The sequence below is a fragment of the Leiobunum rupestre genome, chromosome 2 (assembly GCF_980474605.1).
Source record: "Leiobunum rupestre chromosome 2, qqLeiRupe1.1.hap1, whole genome shotgun sequence".
Classification (NCBI taxonomy): Eukaryota; Metazoa; Arthropoda; class Arachnida; order Opiliones; family Sclerosomatidae; genus Leiobunum; species Leiobunum rupestre.
The window spans coordinates 72251588-72272133 of record NC_143385.1 but is presented as its reverse complement, the minus strand read 5'-3'; the positions used below and the strand labels follow the sequence as shown (position 1 = coordinate 72272133).

General features: G+C 35.1%; 1 protein-coding gene across 1 annotated transcript; it reads right to left on the bottom strand.

The window, feature by feature from the left end:
* Positions 1–721: 721 nt before the first annotated feature.
* On the bottom strand, positions 722–19475 carry LOC149958961 (uncharacterized). Its single transcript, XM_090165105.1, has 6 exons — positions 19232–19475; positions 16548–16721; positions 11685–11828; positions 9474–9608; positions 4781–4948; positions 722–2638 (listed from the first exon to the last, which is right to left on the bottom strand). Exons 2-6 carry the CDS (start codon positions 16696–16698, stop codon positions 2625–2627), a joined length of 612 nt encoding a protein of 203 aa, XP_090021231.1. The 5' UTR covers positions 16699–16721; positions 19232–19475; the 3' UTR covers positions 722–2624.
* Between the last annotated feature and the right edge of the window lie 1071 nt (positions 19476–20546).

The window sequence follows — 20546 nt, the reverse complement described above, 5'->3', positions numbered from 1 at the left end:
AGGGGTACTTATATGTCCCGCCTTTTAGGTCAAAATGTAGCTTAAGCAAAGAGTATAAAAACTACGTAACCTAGAGATATAATGACGGTCGAAAGCAGTAAAGGAAGTTGTAGCAACCGGGGGGGGAAGTCACTCAGTGAATTTGCACTTCAAATTTCGGTACCGCAGCGCCACTACGGCAGTTTTAAGTGGCAATCATTTTGATTTAGTTCAACATTCTTGAAAATTCCTGAAGGAATTGGTTACCTTTAGGACTTGGCAACGTTAGAGAACAAACGCCTTATTCTTCACTTTTTGAAAATAAACACCGAAACAACGAATCCACAAATTCTAACTAAAAAAATCACGAAACAGTAACCAATTACTGTCACTTTTTTGAATTGACAGATATTAGACAATTAAATATCCAAAATGCCAAATTTAGCACCTCCGCAACACCGTAACTGCCATTTTTCTCCGGTTTTATTATTTATTGTACTAAATACTGCCGTAGTGGCGCTGCGATACCGAAATTTGAAGTGCAAATTCACTGAGTGCCTTCCCCCCCGGTTGCTACAACTTCCTTTACTGCTTTCGACCGTCATTATATCTCTAGGTTACGTAGTTTTTATACTCTTTGACTTAAGCATTTTGTTTTGATTTCGACGCTAGCGACATCTGTTGAAAAAAAGAGCTACTTCACGTCGAGTCGGCACTTGCTTTAAATAAATGATGACACATGTTTATAAAAAGGAGAAAAAACCTTTAATCATCTTTTCACACAAAATGTTTTACGATATAAAAACTAAAAAAAACTTGGCACTTTTTACCTGTATAAGTATGTAATATAAAATAAAACTAATGATATTATGAAATTCATAAATACCTAACTAAAATAAGTTGTGGTATATCTTAAATTAAAATATTTGGTCCAATAGTTTTAAGATTATCAGGGTAATTTCCAAATCTTGTTTTCTTTCATAACAACCTTCAAACTCGGTCAAACTAAAAGTGTTATATTTTCTAATACATTTTTGGAAGCACCAACAGGTTAAAATCTTAATTTTTTTAGATTCCTTTGGAAATACGTTTTCTACCATCTGGAGCGGGGATGGGCGGTACCTTTTACGTCATCACTTCAGCCAATCAGGAGACATCCGTTTTGCCGTTGATTGTACTTTTAATAATTAAATTAATTGTAGTTCTTAAAAATCATCTACAACTTTAAAAAGCTTTTGTTCCATTGGGTCGGTGCCTATTGGGTCGATTCTCATTCAACCGAATCCCATTCGACCGCCTGTCCCATTCGACCGACATTTTGTTTGCTCACAAGTAAAAGCATGAAACCTAACCTAACCAGTTCGGGAATTGTTTTTTACTTCGATTTGGATAGGTAAAAATATTCTATAAAATTTTTCGAATCAATGGGATTCGACCCAATGGGATAGCAAAATTAGAATTCGATCAATTGGGAAAGTATATTTTTTGATTCGATCCATTGGGAATTCGACCCAATAGGATTCTACCCAACAGGAATATACCCTTTAAAATCAGTTGATAATCATAAATAAAGGTAATAATATTTTTACTAAAGTTTTCGAAATAAATTTCTTCCTAACCCTTAGCAAGAAAACTAGCCAATAGTGGCGGCGCGTGACTAACGTCATAACTTGGCTCCTCCCATCCCAGCGACTGACGCCAAACTACCTGATGGTTGTAGATAGCAAACTAACCGAAACGGGTCCAAATTCAAATTACCATATTCAACCTACTCAACTGTTAACTCAGCGTCAGGGTAACTTGGAGAGTACATCAAAAGGCTATTTAAGTTTTGTAGAAAGGAAATTACGTACTAAGCATTTATCTTTTCAGATCGTATTACTGAAGTGGTGTATCTGATTTGCCAAAAAACAAGTATTTATTCCTGATAATTCTTGGTATTTTCAAGAATGTATTTATTTTATACTTAGGGCGAATCGAGGCGATTTCAGAAATAAATTATCGTTGCCTGAAAACGGGAAGTAAATTTTAATTTGGTGTAAAATACTGACGTTAAACTTGTAAAATCAAAATTTTTAATTACACCAATTGAAAACTTATGTTTAAAAGTTGCAGTTTTTCAGCCAATTTAAAAAGTATCGTACATAATAGTACGTACTAGCTGAATAATGAAAATGCGTACTCCATTGAAAATATCGTACGTCCCAAAAATTTGCTAGAAATTATCGACATATACGATAATTATCGTACGTCTGGCAACGCTGCCCTGATGCCCGAAGTGTAAAATAAATACATTCTGGTTATTTTGACGCACCCATAAATTAATCTACAAAAACATGTAACGACGAGGGCGTGGTTTCGCGACGCGTAAAAGCCCCCTAGGGGGCGAGGCCGAGAAATGGGTTTTTTAAAACTATATTATCTACGGGATATTTATACAGTTCAAGTTTTTCAACGTTGCGTGTTCATGCGGAAAAAGAAAAATTTACACGATGTTTAACGACGTTTTAAAGATGACGGTGGTTTGGGCACGAAAAATAAAAATTAACCTAAAAATTATCGACGTTGTTGCTTTAAACAGTTGAAGTTTATCACTTGAACTTTGACCCGATATTTTTCATATTAGGATAAAATTCGTCTGCTAATTAGTCATCGTCATCTGTTGGGTGGAAAAAGAGAAAAAAATTACTTTAATTAGGTGAGTACATTGAGTTGGGAATATAAATCTAGAGATCCAATCAAATCTGCTCCCCGCGAAACAAGTTTTTGAAATTTACGAATGTGTCGTCTCCTCTAAAATGACGAGAAAACGTTATCATATTACCCGTGGCGCAGGGGCGTAGGAACGTTCTAGAAGTTGGAGGGGGCAAAGATAAACGAAAAGGGGTCTGGAGAATGGTTTTTAATTTTTAATGGAGTGTAGCTTCTCCGAATGCATGTGTACTTGTTACTACTATGTAAATTGGCGGGAAAAGACTGAAATTTAAACACAGTTGAGGTTCTATAAATTGTATATGCTTTTAAAATGATAATTTGAGTCTTTTGAAGATCTCAACTGACCAAAGGTTGGAGGGGGCAATAACATTAGTTGCCCCTCCCAGCAAAATTCTAGGGAGGGGCATTGCCCCCCCCCTGCCCCTCCCGGTTCCTACGCCCCTGCCGTGGCGCCATCCATTATTTTTGAAAAAACAAAAACTTTTTGCCGGAAAACGCGTCTTATTTGAACGAACTATTGAGAGATAGACGGCGCGACGGGTAGAATGATAAAGTTTTCTCGTCATTTGGGAGCAGACGGCAGTATTCTTATTTTTAAAAACTTGTTTCGCGAAATACTGAAATCCGATGTTTTGATTGGACCTCTATATTAATATTCTCAACTCAATGGGCGGGTATTTATTGCGGCTAAATTTAGTGGACACCGTTTAGGAAACCCACATGTTTAGATTTATCACAAATATTCAGATTTATTATTTCTTACTAATTATAATTTCTTTATTAAACCATTTCTTATGGAAAATATTGACCAATATTTCCACGAACGAAAATTAATCGAAGTTAAAATGAATGAGAAATAAATAACGTTGTTTGGATTTTAAATATGGAAAATTTAATATTATGTCCGTAAACCTGAACTCGCGACGCACGAGACTACAACGCGAACCAATATAACGGCAGTTTTTTTAACCAAAAGACTATACTAAGTTTTGCCCAACTTTGACCACTAATACTGGACAAACCATAGAAGCTAGGGAAAATTGGCAATGGCCATAGCTACTGGTTTGAATAATTCATTAAATTGTTTTAAAACACACTGATTTTAGTGCATGGTCATTATGTACATTAACTCTGTTCATCGGTTCTTAGGGACCTAAATACGTTCTTCAGCGTTACCACAGAAAAGCTGAACTAAAATAAAAACACCAAAATCTAGGCTCCAGAAAACAGCTACACCGTTATCTAAATCTATATTTAATGAAATAAATCTTTGATTTTCACTTAAAAAATAGAAACTATTTAACCAAAGTATAGACTAGAATGACTTTGTATAGGAATTTATCCTATAGCTAAATTTAGCAATTTAACTGACAAGGAGACTACCCGAGTTGTTTATCTCCGATTTGATTCAAACTCGGGTGGTAAGTAGACCTTCATGTAACTTGAAAATCCCTAAAAGGGTGGACAAGAATGGGCTTTAGTTTTGCTATGGCAACCAAAAATGTTTTTCACAACTTAAAAACTGATTAACGTATCTACCCAATATATGTATATTTACTCATATTTACCCAAATTGACGTATATTGGTCCAAATGTACCAGATTTATAAAGCCATGATCTGAATTATGTATCTAATTGATGAACCTTTTTTTATTTTTTTTCAAAATATTGTTAGGGGGGACCCTTAAAATCTTCGATTTTCCCATGTTAATTTTCATAGAGAAAATCAGATTTTAAGTTGCGAAAAACATTAAAGGATTTTATAAGACTATTTGGGGATTTTGCTAAAAATATAGAATGTTCTAGGACATTTTTGAAAATATCGGATTTTATAGGAATTATAGGACCTCTGGGGGCCATGACTTCTGGTTATAACTAATTAATTTAAATTAAATTGTCAAAACTACTACAAACACTAGAGGAGAGTGTAGTCTATTTTATTTTTTTAGATAAATACTTCTCTAGGTAAAATGTATTATATACTTCTGATACTACGAAATAAAGGTGGCGCCACATGCCACATAGCAAACACAAAAATAGAACTAAATAAGCCGAAAATAGGCCAAACCCATCAATCAAGGCTTACTGTTTTTATCTTTTCCTTTGCCTTTCCTGCAGTTCTTCTCCATCGTTTTGGTGGGTGGGCAGTCAGAGCTTGACCCGTCCGTTAATCGCATAACCTTTGACTTTTTACCCGTACCAGGGTCACAGTCGCTCCACGCCACGTTACGGTCGTATCGACAGTTGGTCCCAGCTGTCAGCAAAAACAATCTCAAATTTAAAGCGAAAATTGATGGAACTTGCACACCTACTTTAGGTTTGTGGTTCTACAATAATAATTAAAGCAAGTGTCGGCTCGTCGTGAACGAGGGGTAAGACACTCTGCGAACTCGGTGTACACTGTCGTACCTTTGACAGTGCTAAATGGAACTCGCGAACTCTTGAAAATATGTACCTTTAACAGTGCTAAATGCACGAACTCGGTGTACAGATTATCTGAGACTGTCTTACCCCTCGGTCGTGAAGTAGCAGTTTTTTCAACAGATGTAGAAATGAAAACAAGATACTTAAGCTACATTTTGATCCAAAAGGCGGGACATAAAAGTACCCCTCGCGTTGATTGGCCCGTTTGTAAATTTGTCAATAACCTAAATTATAGTAATTTTTAACAATATATTTAATATAATTTAGGTTTAAGTCCGCTAACAAGGAGAGTACCCGAGGTGTTTATTTGGTTCAAAGTCGGGCGTAATTTAGACCTATATGAGATATGAAATTTCGCAAAAGGAGACGTTGCACTACCCATTCCTTTTGCCATGGCAACCGAAAATGTTTTTGGTCACTTATAAATGGACGACTTTATTGTTTCGCTAATTTGAATTTTAGCTTCCTTTGCCCGTAATAGATGGCACCACGCTCTCTAGTAAAGTAGTTTTTTCGAAGAATCGGATAGATTCATTGCCATCTCTAATAACAATATCATAACACGGGTGGCAATAATAGAGCCGACAGTTGCTTTAAGTATAAAATAATAGGGCGATTTAGTTTAGTCTACAATAAAAAATTATTTTTGTCTGTTTTATGAGTTCAGCTTAACCCATATTTATAGTCGTCGTAACGCAAATGATGTAACGATGTTTTCTAAGTTAACACCATTGAGTTGGGAATATTAATTTAGAGGTCCAATCAAAACGTCGGATTTCAGTATTTCGCGAAACAAGTTTTTAAAAAATAAGAATACCTTGGAGGAGAGAAGTTGACTGGAGGGGAAAAGAGGGTGGGAAGTCTGTAAGCTCAACGTTACCCAGAATCCTTTGCTCCACGGTAGGGGCGCCTTAGTGTCGCCCTCATTCGGGTTTTTATTGAAATACAATTGTAAATATTCGCCATGCTTTAGTTTTGAAGCTTGGAGTAGTTTAGAATTAATTTTTTATTTCCGATTGTATTAGTTCTTTTTATAATGGATTGTTTTAGTTTAAATTTTTTTGGATACCAACATGATCACACATATATCAAATTTTCCAAAATTATTAAAAAAAAATAAAGGTAAATTTTGTTCTATTATCTAATATTGTACTATAAACCAAGGCCTAAGAAGTTTTTTTCTCTTTTATAAATTAAAATTATTAATTGAATCACATTTGCAATTTTTATAACAGCAGTACTTTTTCATTATGAACAATTCTAACTATGTCAATGGCTAAACTATACCGTCTATAAAACATAATTTTGATTGTTACAAATTTGCCATTCAAACCTCTAAGTTCAAACTTTTAACGGTTTGTTCGGCCTTGGTAACTTGGTTCTATAAAATCAAGATCAAATATTCACAACACCCTTGGAAATAACTCTCTTTTTCGTCGCTAGAGTAAGGTAAAACGTAGGCCCCTACCAAAAACGCAGTGCATGCTGGGAGGGCTTAGGCCGAATTGATGGGGGAAGAGACTCAATGCTACAGATATGGGAATTTCCCCTCCAGTCAACTTCTCTACTCCAAGAGAATACTGCCATCTGCTCCCAAAGGACGAGAAACTTTATCATTCTACCCGTGGCGCCGTCTATCTCTCAATGGTTCGTTCAAATAAGACGCGTTTTCCGGCAAAATTTTTTTTTTTCAAAAATAATGGATGGCGCCAGGGGTCATATGATAACGTTTTCTCGTCATTTTAGAGGAGACGGCACATTCGTAATTTTCAAAAACTTGTTTCGCGGGGAGAAGATTTGATTGGATCTCAAGATTCATATTCCCAATTCAATGGTTAACACCAAGGTTGGTAGAGAAAAAGCGCTCGGAGTTAACACCAGATTGATTGGGAATAAATGCTCTGACGAATAATTCGCGAAGGGATATCTTGTTGCATATTCTACAGGACCGTTTTAGGTAGAATATGCGATTACCCAAGGCCTGTTATATTAGATAAGCAATTGCGCAATGCAATTTTAAAATCGCCATCTAACAATCAGCCAACGCTGCACTTCGGTTTACGGTATGATAGGAGTTTTACCTCCAAGTTTACTCAGTGCGTTTCTTAAGCAGAATCTTATTTGAACTAAGCTTGGAGAAAAGCTGTCTGCTTATTCAAAATCAACTCGGTATATCATCTAAACTCGAAGTTTCACAGAATCAGTTGTAAATGCATTCTAAGTTATATCTAGCTTTTCCCCAATCATAGCCTCATAGGGTACGTTCCTGTTTGACGTCAAGCTGTTCAACGGTTGCTCATCGAAGTCATCGGCTGCGACGGCTGGAGGAGTCAGTTTTTCCGTTGCTCACGTTATTATAAAGGCCCATGCATGCGAAATGTCTCCCAATTTATTTCTGGAATTTTAGTTCGCTAAATCTGGCCACTATGTTCTCTAGTATCTGGACTCGTTGCCTAGGCAACGCCAAGGTTTTAAGAGGCGAGACCGATAAAAAATGTGGCGTTGCAAACTGTTGCGTTAGAACAAATTTTGGATGTAACTTACGACTTTTTACTTTATCTTACGAAAGTTTAATTAAAGCGAGAGGACACAAATTTCTTTAATTAAAAATTTTAAACGCCCACCTTGAATAAGTTCATAACGAATAGGCGCTTAAGTAAATCATCCTCCAAGGAAATCGCCAAGAAGTAATATTTCCGAGAGCCAAGTTATTGTTTATATAGTGCTTGTGGAAATAATGGAAACTTTTCACCTGTAAACAGAACGTCGTGTTTTGCCAAGCCTTAATATGTCAAAAAATCTACCTTGTTGCTGTCGTGACGGTGAAAAATTTCCATTATTTTAACAAGGACTATATAAACAGTGTCTTTCAGGTCCTGGCTCTCGGAAATATTACTTCCTGGCGATAAGTTATTACGTCCATATCAGAGAGCCACCTCTCGTGAATTATAATCATAAAACAAGTCGTCGTGGTGGGATTCGTGCACGGGCCTTTATGATAACGTAGGCAACGGATTTTAGGATGAGTGGCCGTGTATTTTGAATGAATTAACCTAAGTTTTACATTATTTTCTAATACAACGCTAATTTTGATACCTGTAGTCACTTTTTAATATAATTTTTAGTGTTTTTTATCAAATTAATACCGTTTAATTAGACAAAATCATTATTAGTAAGTTAATTAATTAGTTAAGGTACGTATTATTTTTTCATTGTTTTTGGTCCCAGCTCTTAGAAAGCCGACTGTACTGAACGCATCTATAGTTTGGCGTTTTTCAAGTAGACCCCGACGCCGCCGAAGTACGCGCCGGCGCGCCGCCGCCGCCGATTATTTTCCAGCGCGACGCCGATTAGTTCTGTATAAAATGCTGCCACGCGGTTTTTGCGGTTTTCAGCAGTAACGAAGCTTGGAAATACTTTGGACAATTGCAACGTTATGAAGACGGAATTATTATATGCTGTTAACATATGTAACATAATTACTCATAAGTATGCCACTAGCTCTATTTCTTCACTAACGGTTTGTTTCACAGATATTGCGTCATCCGTATCCTACGTAATATTTGACGTCATATTTTACGTCATCGAATCTCAAATGCCGATTATGCCGTCGCACAATTAGCTCTACGTTTGATAAACCGACGGCCATTACAACAAACCGTTAGTGTAGATTTTTGAATGGAATAAAGGTACAGTGGCATACTTATGAGTAATTATGTTACATATGCTGTTAATTATTATTCTAAACTAGCGTTAATAAAATAAGCCTATACTTGGAATAAATAAAACCAGGAGCAGGACCACAGGTAGGTTGATTGGTACTTTCTAGTATAAAAATATTTTTTTTATAAAGAAACGCCGGCTCACGCCGCCGCCGCCGATGTATTTTAAGCCAACGCCGCCGCCGACAAAAATTTCGAGGCGTCGGGGTCTATTTTCAAGCCCTTTAGGCGCTTAAATAAAAAAATCCTTTAAGGAAATCGCCAAGAAGTAATATTTCTTTTAGACAGGACCTGCAACTTTGCAAGTACTGTTTATATAGGGCTTGTTGATAATATTAGAAAATTTTCGTCGTGTTTTTGCTAAGTCTTATTTTGTCAAAAAAAAAGCTACCTGGTTAAAATTAAACACTTGCATACCGTACAGCTGAAAAGTTTCCATTATTTTAACAAGCACTATATATTACTTCTTTGCAATTTACTTGAAGATGTTTTATTGAAGCGTCTATTTCCAGATACTAGCTCAGGAAACTGTTAAAAATCTAATGATTGTGTGGTCCTTTTAACACAACATTTTTAAAATGCTTAGAACTTTGAAAAACATTTTATCTAAATAAATCAAAAAGTTGGTTTTACCATTAGCGCTTTTGCACTGTTTCGTGATGGATTTGGTGGGTTCGCAAGCCGAGTCGCTCTTGGATTTTAGCTTGTCGATTCGAGACCTGGTCCCTGAAACGCACTCGCTCCATTCTCCCTTCTCGTAGCGACAGGCTAACGTCAAAGTGGGATAAAAAAAAACACGAAAAACTTTAAGAAAACATGTCGTCTGAAAGCAAAAACCATTTAACATGAATAACGTGGTTTTTGCTTTTAAAGAATTATGTAAATTTTGGGTATAACAAATATTGGCCAAGATATCAATTTGTTTATGTAGCACACGCCTTCGCCAGGTTTTTTTTTTATCTAGGAGCAACAAACACAACACCCCACCCAAGGAGAACGCAACCCGTCAAAAGTCGTGGATTTTCTTGGTTAGACGCTTTAGCGCCTGCTGCCGTCGGACGGGGAAATTCGGAAATTGTCTCCCCCCCCCCCCCCCCCCGCCCGTAAAACGTTCAGCGTAAAGGCTCGTCCAATGAAATTTGTACAGAAAACTGCGTTAGCGTGTTTAAAGGCTAGTTGCGTTCTCCTTGTGTTTGTTGCTCCTAGGTTTTATGGAGAGGTCAGCGCATTTGTCAATTTTCTGAGCTGGGCCTGAGACTACCAACGTATATGAGCAACGGCTTAACTAAAATAGCGATGTATAGTTTGTATACAAATAATTTAGATAAAATATGGTAAATATTTCTTAAATATTGTTTTTCGTAATTATTTGGCAATTTTTAAGCAAATCAATTATCAATTAATCGATTGTTTAAAAGTTGAAGATTTTTTTAAAAAAATATCCAAAATTTGCTCCGAACTACTTCTTTATCATTGTTTTATCTCCGAAAAGAAATAATTCTATCAAACGCCAAACCAGGGTTGCCACAAAATTTTCAGATTAAAATTCCCTGACTATTCCCTGCTTTCCCTGACCATTTTAAGAGATTTTCCCTGACTTATTAAGGGCAAAATTTTTCGTTTATATTTTACTTTTATAAGAAGTTAATAAATTTGGATGGACTTATATTTCAGTAAAAAGGTTATTGCAATGTTGAAAAAATTAGCCAAACATTCAAGGAAATAAATGATAATCGTGGAATTTGTCATACATCTAGAGTTAATTTACCTTCAAAAAGTGCCCAGATAAAATTAAATTCCCTGACTTTTCCCTGAATCTTTACAAATTCTTAAAATTCCCTGACATTTCCCTGACTTTTTAGGCCCATTTTTAAATTCCCTGACTTTTCCCTGATTTCCCTGTTTTCCCTGACGTGTGGCAACCCTGCAAACGCCAGCGAAATTGGTCCAAAATATATAAAAATCGACGGATTTCGCCTTAAAGGGAGTAGAACCCTCCTGGTTTGGTTGGGTGCGCCATAGCTTCTCTCTTTTCTCGCTCATGGCGCTAGTCTAGAACGAGAGTAGAAACACCCAGTTCTTCTATTAGAGGAAATGCGCCCGCCCTGAAGAGGTTTTCTCACTTGAAACCTTTATTGTTTTATATTTAGTGTTTATTTTTTAAATGCACCCTTAATGAACATATAAACAACAATATCCGAGCTATAAATTAATTATTTTCATTATAGTTTGGAAATTTATTCAAATATAATTTCTTAATAATGAGGTACGTGGTTTTAGATTCACGAAAGGAGTTCTAATAGATATGAAAAATTGAAGCACTTCCAAAGCGGGGAAACTTAAAATGAGATAATCCCTAAAAACCCCACCAGCGTTGCGAGACGTACCATATTTATTTTATAATTCTAGCTCTGAATTTTAATCGCACCATAATTTTACCCATGAACCATAAGGTACACCTTTTTTCAATAATTTCAACAGACCATACCATATCATTAATTCTGATAGTACACAACTTATTTACAATAACTTTCGAACACACTAACATTTTGCTCTGATGTTCAGCCTATATTTAAAATAAATCTTGACGTCGACAATGGCAAGTTTTGGTCGTTTGATCTTTAATATTAACTTTTATTTTTTAAAACTCGCCAAATTCTCGGAACAAGCCTACATAATGCTTGCGAAATAATTTTGAGAATAATTCAATAATTTTTGAATTTGTATACCATAATTTCCATTTTAACATCTGGCAACGCTGAAAACCACTGTATTTCGCACTACGTATAACACGCGGTTAGAAAAATGTATTGCCCCAAATTCATGAAAAGGGTTCATTCTGACCTTTCTTGCACTTTTTGGTGATGACTTTGGTGGCCTCGCATCCGGCGTCACCCCTCTTCAAAGTCAAAGATCGGCTTTGGGTGTTGGTGGCGCTGTCGCACTCCTGCCATGGTCCCTTCTTGTAACGGCACTCCGAGGAAGATGCTACAACGGCACAAACATTAAAACCTTCAAGTTAGGAGCATAAGTTTAAAATTATAACGTTTTTGCCCAATTTCGGGGTATAGTTTTCGACTGTGGTTTTCAACAATTATTCGCGACCGAAACCGAGTCTAGGTGGCGTAACGGCGTTAACTTCTCCAAGATAGCGCCTATAATCTAGCGTCTGCTACAGACAAATTAAAAAGTCATAGGAATGTTTTTTCTTAAAGCAACTGTCGACTCTATCATTGCCACCTGTATTATGATAAGGCCATTGTTATTAAAGATGGCAATGGATATATCCGATTCTTCGAAAAAACCTACTTTACTGGAGAGCGTGGTGCCATCTATTTATGGCCAAGGAAGCTAAAATTCAAAATAGTGAAACGATAACGTCGTCAGAGAGCCATTGTAAAGTATTATAATTAGACAACTTATACCCTACTTAGTGGACTTAAACATAAAATATATTGTTTAAAATTACTATAATTTAAGTTATTGTCAAATTTACAAAGGAGCCAATTAAAGCGAGGGGTACTTTTATGTCTCGCATGTTGGGTCAAAATGTAGCTTAAGCATCTTGTTTTGATTTAGACGCTAGCGACATCCTTTGAAAAAATATCTACTTCACGTCGAGCCGACACTTGCTTTAAATAAAACTTATCGAAATATAAGCATACGAAGTACTATTATTTCTTAAGTCAAATTTACGAATAACGATGACGAAAAACTAATATCGTCTGCTTTAGCCGCTACCTATCTAGGTTTCAATGGCGAACCAAAGGGGGCGTAGTGATAGTTTTTGGTCGCGAATACTATTGGCAACGACGTAAGGCGGTAAAATAAATAGTGGTGTAATTTTTAGCTGCTCCTTCAAAACTAGACTGTCACTGTCTAAGGAGGGAACAACGGAGTGGGTGATATTTGAGTGCCCAGAGATCATTTTTGCTTGTTTCCGTGAAACAATTATATATGGTAGACTTAAATCACGATCCCCCGTGGACCACGTGGGGCCATCTAAGCTCGTCATATTTCGGTAATAAAGGCTGGACAAAACGCTGGTTTAACTAGAAATTTAGCTATAACATTGAACTCGTTTAAATAAAATGCTAATTATTAATTGAATGAATCATCATAGACGTGAAAAACCCACCACTTCAAAAAACCTTCCGTTCAAATTTATTTTAACGTCTTTTCAAATTCTAAGTACAAAAGTACATTTTCTGTGTTTTTTAAAGGCATTTAGGTAAGTTTTAAGATTTGGGAAATTTTTACATGATTCATGTTAGAATTTCAATTTAAAAGTGAAACTAACGCCATCTATCGAAATTGGTTGGTATTAAAAATATACAGAAACCGTTACGTTTCTGTATTCTCTAAATATCTATCTCAGTGGTAACACTGGCATTTCCGTAATCCTGAAAAGGTTGAAATATCTTTAACATGAACATTATCATTTAGTTTTGTGTAATGAAATAGGGATGTGTTATATAATATTTGAAGCTTAGCCTCGGTTAACAATGTTTTGCAAAAATGTTGGCTACGGTGAATAATGATTTACCCTTTCAGTTTACACAGTGCCAAACAGAAACGAAAAGGGGTCTGGAGAATGGTTTTTAATTTTTAATGGAGTGTAGCTTCTCCGAATGCATGTGTACTTGTTACTACTATGTAAATTGGCGGGAAAAGACTGAAATTTAAACACAGTTGAGGTTCTATAAATTGTATATGCTTTTAAAATGATAATTTGAGTCTTTTGAAGATCTCAACTGACCAAAGGTTGGAGGGGGCAATAACATTAGTTGCCCCTCCCAGCAAAATTCTAGGGAGGGGCATTGCCCCCCCCCCCTGCCCATCCCGGTTCCTACGCCCCTGGTGCCACGTAGCGGCCAAAGCGATAAAATCATAAACTGCTGGTCAGGCTCGGAAATAAGGGTGGTCTAGAAGTCAAAAACAACTTTATTAATTATTGCTTGGACCCCTTTATTTATTCAAAAACCTAGGATATCTGGTCCCTGGAATACTTTATTAATACTTAATTTTTCATAAAAATTGAATTGGGACTGGATTCTTGGTTCTAGCATTCATCAATAGAAGCAGTTGCTAACAATTTCCCAGAATAAATATAATTATATCAATCAATAATCTAGCCATAAAACCAGAAATAAAAACATTTAAGCATGGGACCAAAAGAAAAATAAATAGTTCCAAGTACCACTTTGATAATTGGACGCGCTAGGATAACTTTAAAAATAATCCTTATTTCTGAGCCTGCTGATGGATATGTTAGCAGAAGACAATCCAGGCTATCCAGCAATGATGCCAGATTGAGGGAAATTTCCCACATCTAGGGAAATTTTGATCCCTAAATACGTTAAAAAGGGAAAAGGAAAATCCGAACAAAAGTTAGCTAAATCTAGGGAAATTCGAGGTGAAAAATTATAATAATTATTCAAAGGCTCAAAGCTAACATAAAACAATGGCACACCTTCATTAAAATGACTTATTATGAAAGAGTCAATTAATAATATCATAAGTATTTGTCAGATTCGCTTTAACTGGCACCCCTGCATTTTTTAAGCCAATTCGGAAAGTCGTCTGCTAAATAACTGGGCCACAGGAAGGAGTTAGCTCCATTGAATTGGGAATAGTACCGCTAGAATGACATAGGCGCGTTCGGGAGTCGTGGTTTCGCGAAACAAATTCAAGTCAACTCTATCAGTATACGAGTGGCGCCATCTATTACTTTTAAAGTACATTAGTACTATATATTCAATTGTATAGTATATAGTTCTCGTTTCTAACAGCGGATGACGCCACCAACAAATGATAAAGTTCTCAAATTTTTAAAATTTGTTTCGTGGAAGGCAGATTGAAATTGTCATTCTAGCGGTACTATTCCCAATTCAATGGTCCGCTCTATCCCTAGTACAATCTGTGATTTTTTTAATGGTAAAATTGTTCATAGTTTTTATTCGTAAGAAGTAATATTTTCTTCAGGACATTTTTTATTTTTGTTTTACAACGTCCCAAGTAATTGTTTTACACAAATAAAGCCAAATATCTTTGTTTTTAGTGTTAGGGTCGGAAAGGGAAATTCCATTTTCACGAAGTGGCATCACTGCTATCCAGCGCTGCCAGCAGTTTATGACCTTCTCCACTATAATCAATTTCACCAGATCCAATTAGGTAAACAGTTATCTGACTTCTACGTTTATTAGATACGTAATGTTGTGTAATCATATCCAAATAAACAGTGACTAAAATTTCGAAAGGAATTGCATCGGGGGATGTTTAAAATCGATAACTGCGAGGCATCTGAAATTCTCTTGCCTGCCGCTTTACAATGAATTCAGATTAGTTTCGTGTTTAAACTATCTGGTTTGTAATTTGACCCGTATCAACTGATTTAATAATATCATAATGAAAATGCGGATAAACTGATAACTGATTTCTCATAATTATTACCAAAGTTGAGATAACTGTTATCTGAGAATCGGTTGTAAACATTGTCTTCCGCGTGTTAAATTTTAACGAAGCCATTTCAAGATTGACCACACATTTTTGTCGGACAAAATCCATGGTCACGTGAAAGATAAAACCTGATAACTATTTAATTATTTACCGATTTCAGTCATCAAAACGAGTTGTGAAGATAGTTGTAAATGCGGTTCGACTACGCTGGTTTGGGAAACAACGCCAAGACGGTTTATTGAGTAGTTTTGACTGATAAAGGCTTTTCCTGCTATTCGTGCGGTAAACCAGGGTACACGATGCAGACAAAATTAATTGGACGAAACTACATAAATTGTAAGAAGCCCGTCCATGCTTTCAATTTTGTTGTCATGTTCACCGAAAAGTTTTAAACGCAGTAATAATAATAATAATAATAATAATATAATCACAAGTGAGAGCTATTCATAAGACAGACTGCATTACGGGCTTCGTCACTGTTTTGCGTCCGCTTGCTAACGCGTCAAACGTAGCCTTTGACAGCGTCTCGCTAGGGAGATATATTCTTCTTATGATGACGTCACACCGTTACTAGCTCTCAGTAAAATGTTCCCCAAAGTGACAAACTTATGGAACAATATTATAGACTTATGGTATAACATAAATACGTTCTTGGTAGTATTGAGCTAAGTCGTTAGGCCTAATACGCGTTATTTGCCTCGTCGTAATAGCTCTGTCTTATCTTTTTGGGTATGACGTCAATTCTACGCCACTCCAAACATGGCTGTCAGTATAAGTAACATAATACCTCTAAGTATGAATTTAGGAATTTTTTTCCTACACCCGTTATACATAAAGACGCCAAAATTATTTCTAAATAGCGCCCCTCGGTACCGTTGCCATGAACTAATCTAACCCAACTTCCGTTAACTTGATATTCTGGGAATTTGGCACGTGATTTTTAATACCACCATTTTTAGGCTTAATGCGTAGTATGGTTACGCAACAGACGAATTTTTTTGAGTACTATATTATTGGCTGAATTTGACTCCTTTTTGGTGACCAATAGAAAAATTCAAATCACAAAGAAGGTTGTTAGTCGTTTTACTGATTTTGGTGAAGAAAGGATTTAGTAAGAAAAAATGCACGAGCAAGGCTACAGGTGTCATACTTAGAGGTATTTTGTTACTTATGCTGTCAGTAATTGTTTCAACAAACTGTCACACACTTATGGAATACAATTATAGACTTATGGTCGGATTGATATACCTCTGGCTCTTCCTTTAGTTTCCCTGGTCTCTCTATAGACAACTTCGTGCTCGGACTCTCGGTATGAGGACCTGAAGTCATCCTCGGTGCCACTAGTGACCACCGTCCAGAACCCCATGAATATCAAGGTCAGCCAAAACACTTTCGCCATATTGACCACTGACTCCTTGGTGTCTAAAATTTACAAATATCATAAGTAACATTATTAGAAAAAGTATTACCGAACTGATTTTCAAAGCTATCGCGCAATCAAGGATTAGTTCAGAACAGAGCCCCCTAGCGTCTAAATATTCTCAAGCCGAAACATACTACTACCAACCAAGGACGATAATATACTACTCAGTTCGGTTACGAGTCCAAGTCGGAGAATGTCATTGTCGAAAATAGTTCGACAGGAAAATTTTCTTTAAATCAATAGGAAGTGTCATACTTATGTTATTCTGTTACTTATAAAAACTTGTAGAGGTTAACGGTAATAGTTAGTGTAAGGAGTTGTTGGCTCGCGTGGCATATAACCCGGCTACCTGTATTAATGGCTTTAAAAGTCGCTAGATGACTTAGGCCTAAGGTGGTGCATTGGTTATTAGTCTAGCTGATTATTATTATTATTATGCAAATTTTCAGGTTTGTTAAAAATGCGAAATACCAAATGCATTTTGAAAATTGGTTTTTCTAAATGCAAAATGTAAAATGGTTTTTGCAGCTCAAAATAAAAATACAAAATGCATTTTGAAAATGGTTTTTCAAAATCCAAAATGTTTTTACAAATGCACTCTGTTTACTTTTAATTATTTATATTTTAATTATTGATAATTAATGACTAATTATTACTAATTAATTACTATTATTATTATTATTAATTAATAATAATTACGTAGATATTTCAAAACCATCCTCGCAGCCAGCGTGGTAGATAAAGCCTTGGTACTGTTTGTTCGTCTGCTTCTGAGTAAGTGAGTAACTGACAGTGGCGTAACTAGGAACTCCGGGGCCCCCCCACGCGAAAAACGAATCTGGGAACCTTTTAAATAGCACCGATTTTAATAAATATAATATAATATAAACCCTGGGTTGGGCAAAACCCGGTAAAAATAAAATCCAGACCAGTGATTTTATTGTATGTAACCGGATTTACTCAAAAGCCAAATGGTTTTCGTTTCAATACGCGAGGTTCTTCAAATGTCAATATTATTATGGCCGCTCGTGGGCTTTATCTTAAGAACCCGTTAACTAGGTTAATTAGTTTGAGAGAATCATCAAACCAGCCAGTAAGTAACCAATCAAAATAATATTTTTTTTAGTAAAAAATATAATTATATTGTCTATTAAGATAAAGAATCCTACAATACTTAAATGTTTAGATATTACCAGAAGTATATAAAGTATTTCTTATGAGAGAAGTATCCAACTAGGCCATTAAAATGGCGCGAATTTCTCGTCAAAACGTACACCGCATTATCTTGTAAGTTTATTATTTACTTATGATATTGTCTATCAATGTAATTCACCTTACAATAAATAAATATAATATAATATAATATAATATAATATAATATAATAATGAATAATATAATAATATAATATAATATAATATAATAATGAATAATAAAATAATATAATATAATATATAATAAATGATAATATAATATAATATAATATAATATAATATAATGATAAATAATAATATAATAATAAATAATAATATAATAAATAATAATATTATATAATAATAAATAATAAATAAATAATAATATTATATAATAATAAATAATAAAATTATATAATAACAAATAATAAATAATAATATTATGTAATAATAAATTTATAATAAATAAATAATAAAATTATATAATAATAAATAATAAATAATAAAATTATATAATAATAAATAATAATATTATATAATAATAAATAATAATAATATAATATAAAAATACATATTAAAATAATATAATAAATAATTATAACGAGATTAAAACATTTAACTATTTAACAAGAAATTAAATTATCGGAAAACCATCTAACATTCTGTTAACTATCTTATAAATTAAACTTATGATATTGCTTAATTACCATTATTAAGCAACCTGTAATAAATAACGTAGCAAAATTTGGTGAAACTACGACGTTGTAAACAAAATTCAGTTGTTTATCAAGAAATTCGCGCAAACCATTCTAACATTTACTGCCTTATAAATTAAATTTATGAAATAGATTACCAATATAAAGCACCCTGTAGACAATAAATAACGTAAAACATTTGGTAAAACTACTACGTTTATCAAGAAAACAGAACAACGGAAAACATTTTAACAGTGTTTACTGTCTTATAAATTAAATGTATCACATTGCTTATCAATATAAATAACCTTACATAATTAATTAAAACTACGACGTTATAAACAACATTGATTTATAAATTTATAAACAAAAATTTATAAATAAAAACCGCAAAAAAATATGATATTCTAGAAGTAAAATGAAAATCTTAAACCCAGCTACAAACAACAGAAAACCGTCTATTTCTGAAAGTAGGAGTGTCGAAATACAGTCTCGCCGACAAGTTCCATAAAATAAAAGATAAACAATATTCAAGGAGCTGCAAAACGTAGTTAAATTATTCGAAATAAAACTTTACAGGGATGCTAGCGCAGCCTGGAGGTAATAAAAAAGACGTAAATTACCTTTACTTATTCTTTATTGTAGACGTTTTCGTCAAAACAACAGTCCCTGAAGCACAAAATCTCTTCGTTGGCCAACAAAAAATACGGCTTCCGTTACGATGAGGCTCGGAAGACTCTCTCCTTTAAAAATATCGTTGGTTCCACTGCACCCGGAGCTATCGAAAAACAGACCAGGGAGGGGCGGAACTGTAACGCGCCCACCAAATTTTACGCCAAGAGCTTCTCTCGACGACGACGAAGAGACGCCGGCCCTCTAGCGACCAAGAATGGAACCACCGACGCCCCAAGCCCGGGATTTATCCCTCCCGCCTTCTTAAAATATTACCTCTCCGCGTCGTTCGAAAGCGAAAACCACGTAACTAGTATGTTGGATCTCATTTTTCAAAAATATTGATTTCAATGTTTTAAAGTGTGTCTACTTTATGTTGATTTGAGATAAGTTTTGGCGTTTTTCGCCATTGGTGTCACAATTTGCCTTTTCAGTTTACACAGAGCCACGTAGCGGGCAGCGTGGGAAGCTCATAAATTACGTTTTTGAACGCTACATTATGAGATTTAGCTGTTAAGCAGACGCTTTCTGACTGATCGCCTAATTAGCAGACGAAAACCCAGCTGCTCATAAGCTTCTCGCGTTGGCCGCTACGTGGCTCTTGTGTAAAAAAAATAATGTTAATTCATGATAAACTGTAAATAACTATTTAAACCGAAAACCACCCGGGTTGCCATGGTACCTGGAAAACCTGGAATTCCTGGAAAAGTCAGGGAATTTGAATATGGATATAAAAATCAGGGAAAAGTCAGGGATTTTTAAAAATTAGTCTAAGAATCAAGGAAATATCGGAGAATTTAATTTCGGTTGCAAATAGGAAACTTTTACAAACTCTTGGCACAAAATAAGTCAGGGAAAATCTCCAGAGATGGTGTCAGGGAAAACCTGGAAAAGTCAGGGAATTTGATTGTGAATAAAACTGTGGCAAACCTGACCACGTAACTTATGCCTGTAGTTGTAATTTTGGCAGTGTTTGTTGTAAAGTGTCGCCATATCTAATTTTTTTTAATGTTAGTTAGTAGGAGCTTGCCTAAAAGTCGCCAAAGTTGTAGTTTTACGTAGCTCTTGTGTAAACAAATAATGCTAATTCATGATGTAAATTGTAAATAACTATTTAAACAGTAAACCACGTAATTTATGCTTGTAGCTCTGTTTTTGGCTGTATTCATTTTTAAATGGTAGTTAGTAGGATCTTGCCTAGAAATCGTAGGAAACCAGTGTAGCATCGGAGAGTTTTCGTGCCACTCATAATAACCAATGTTATTG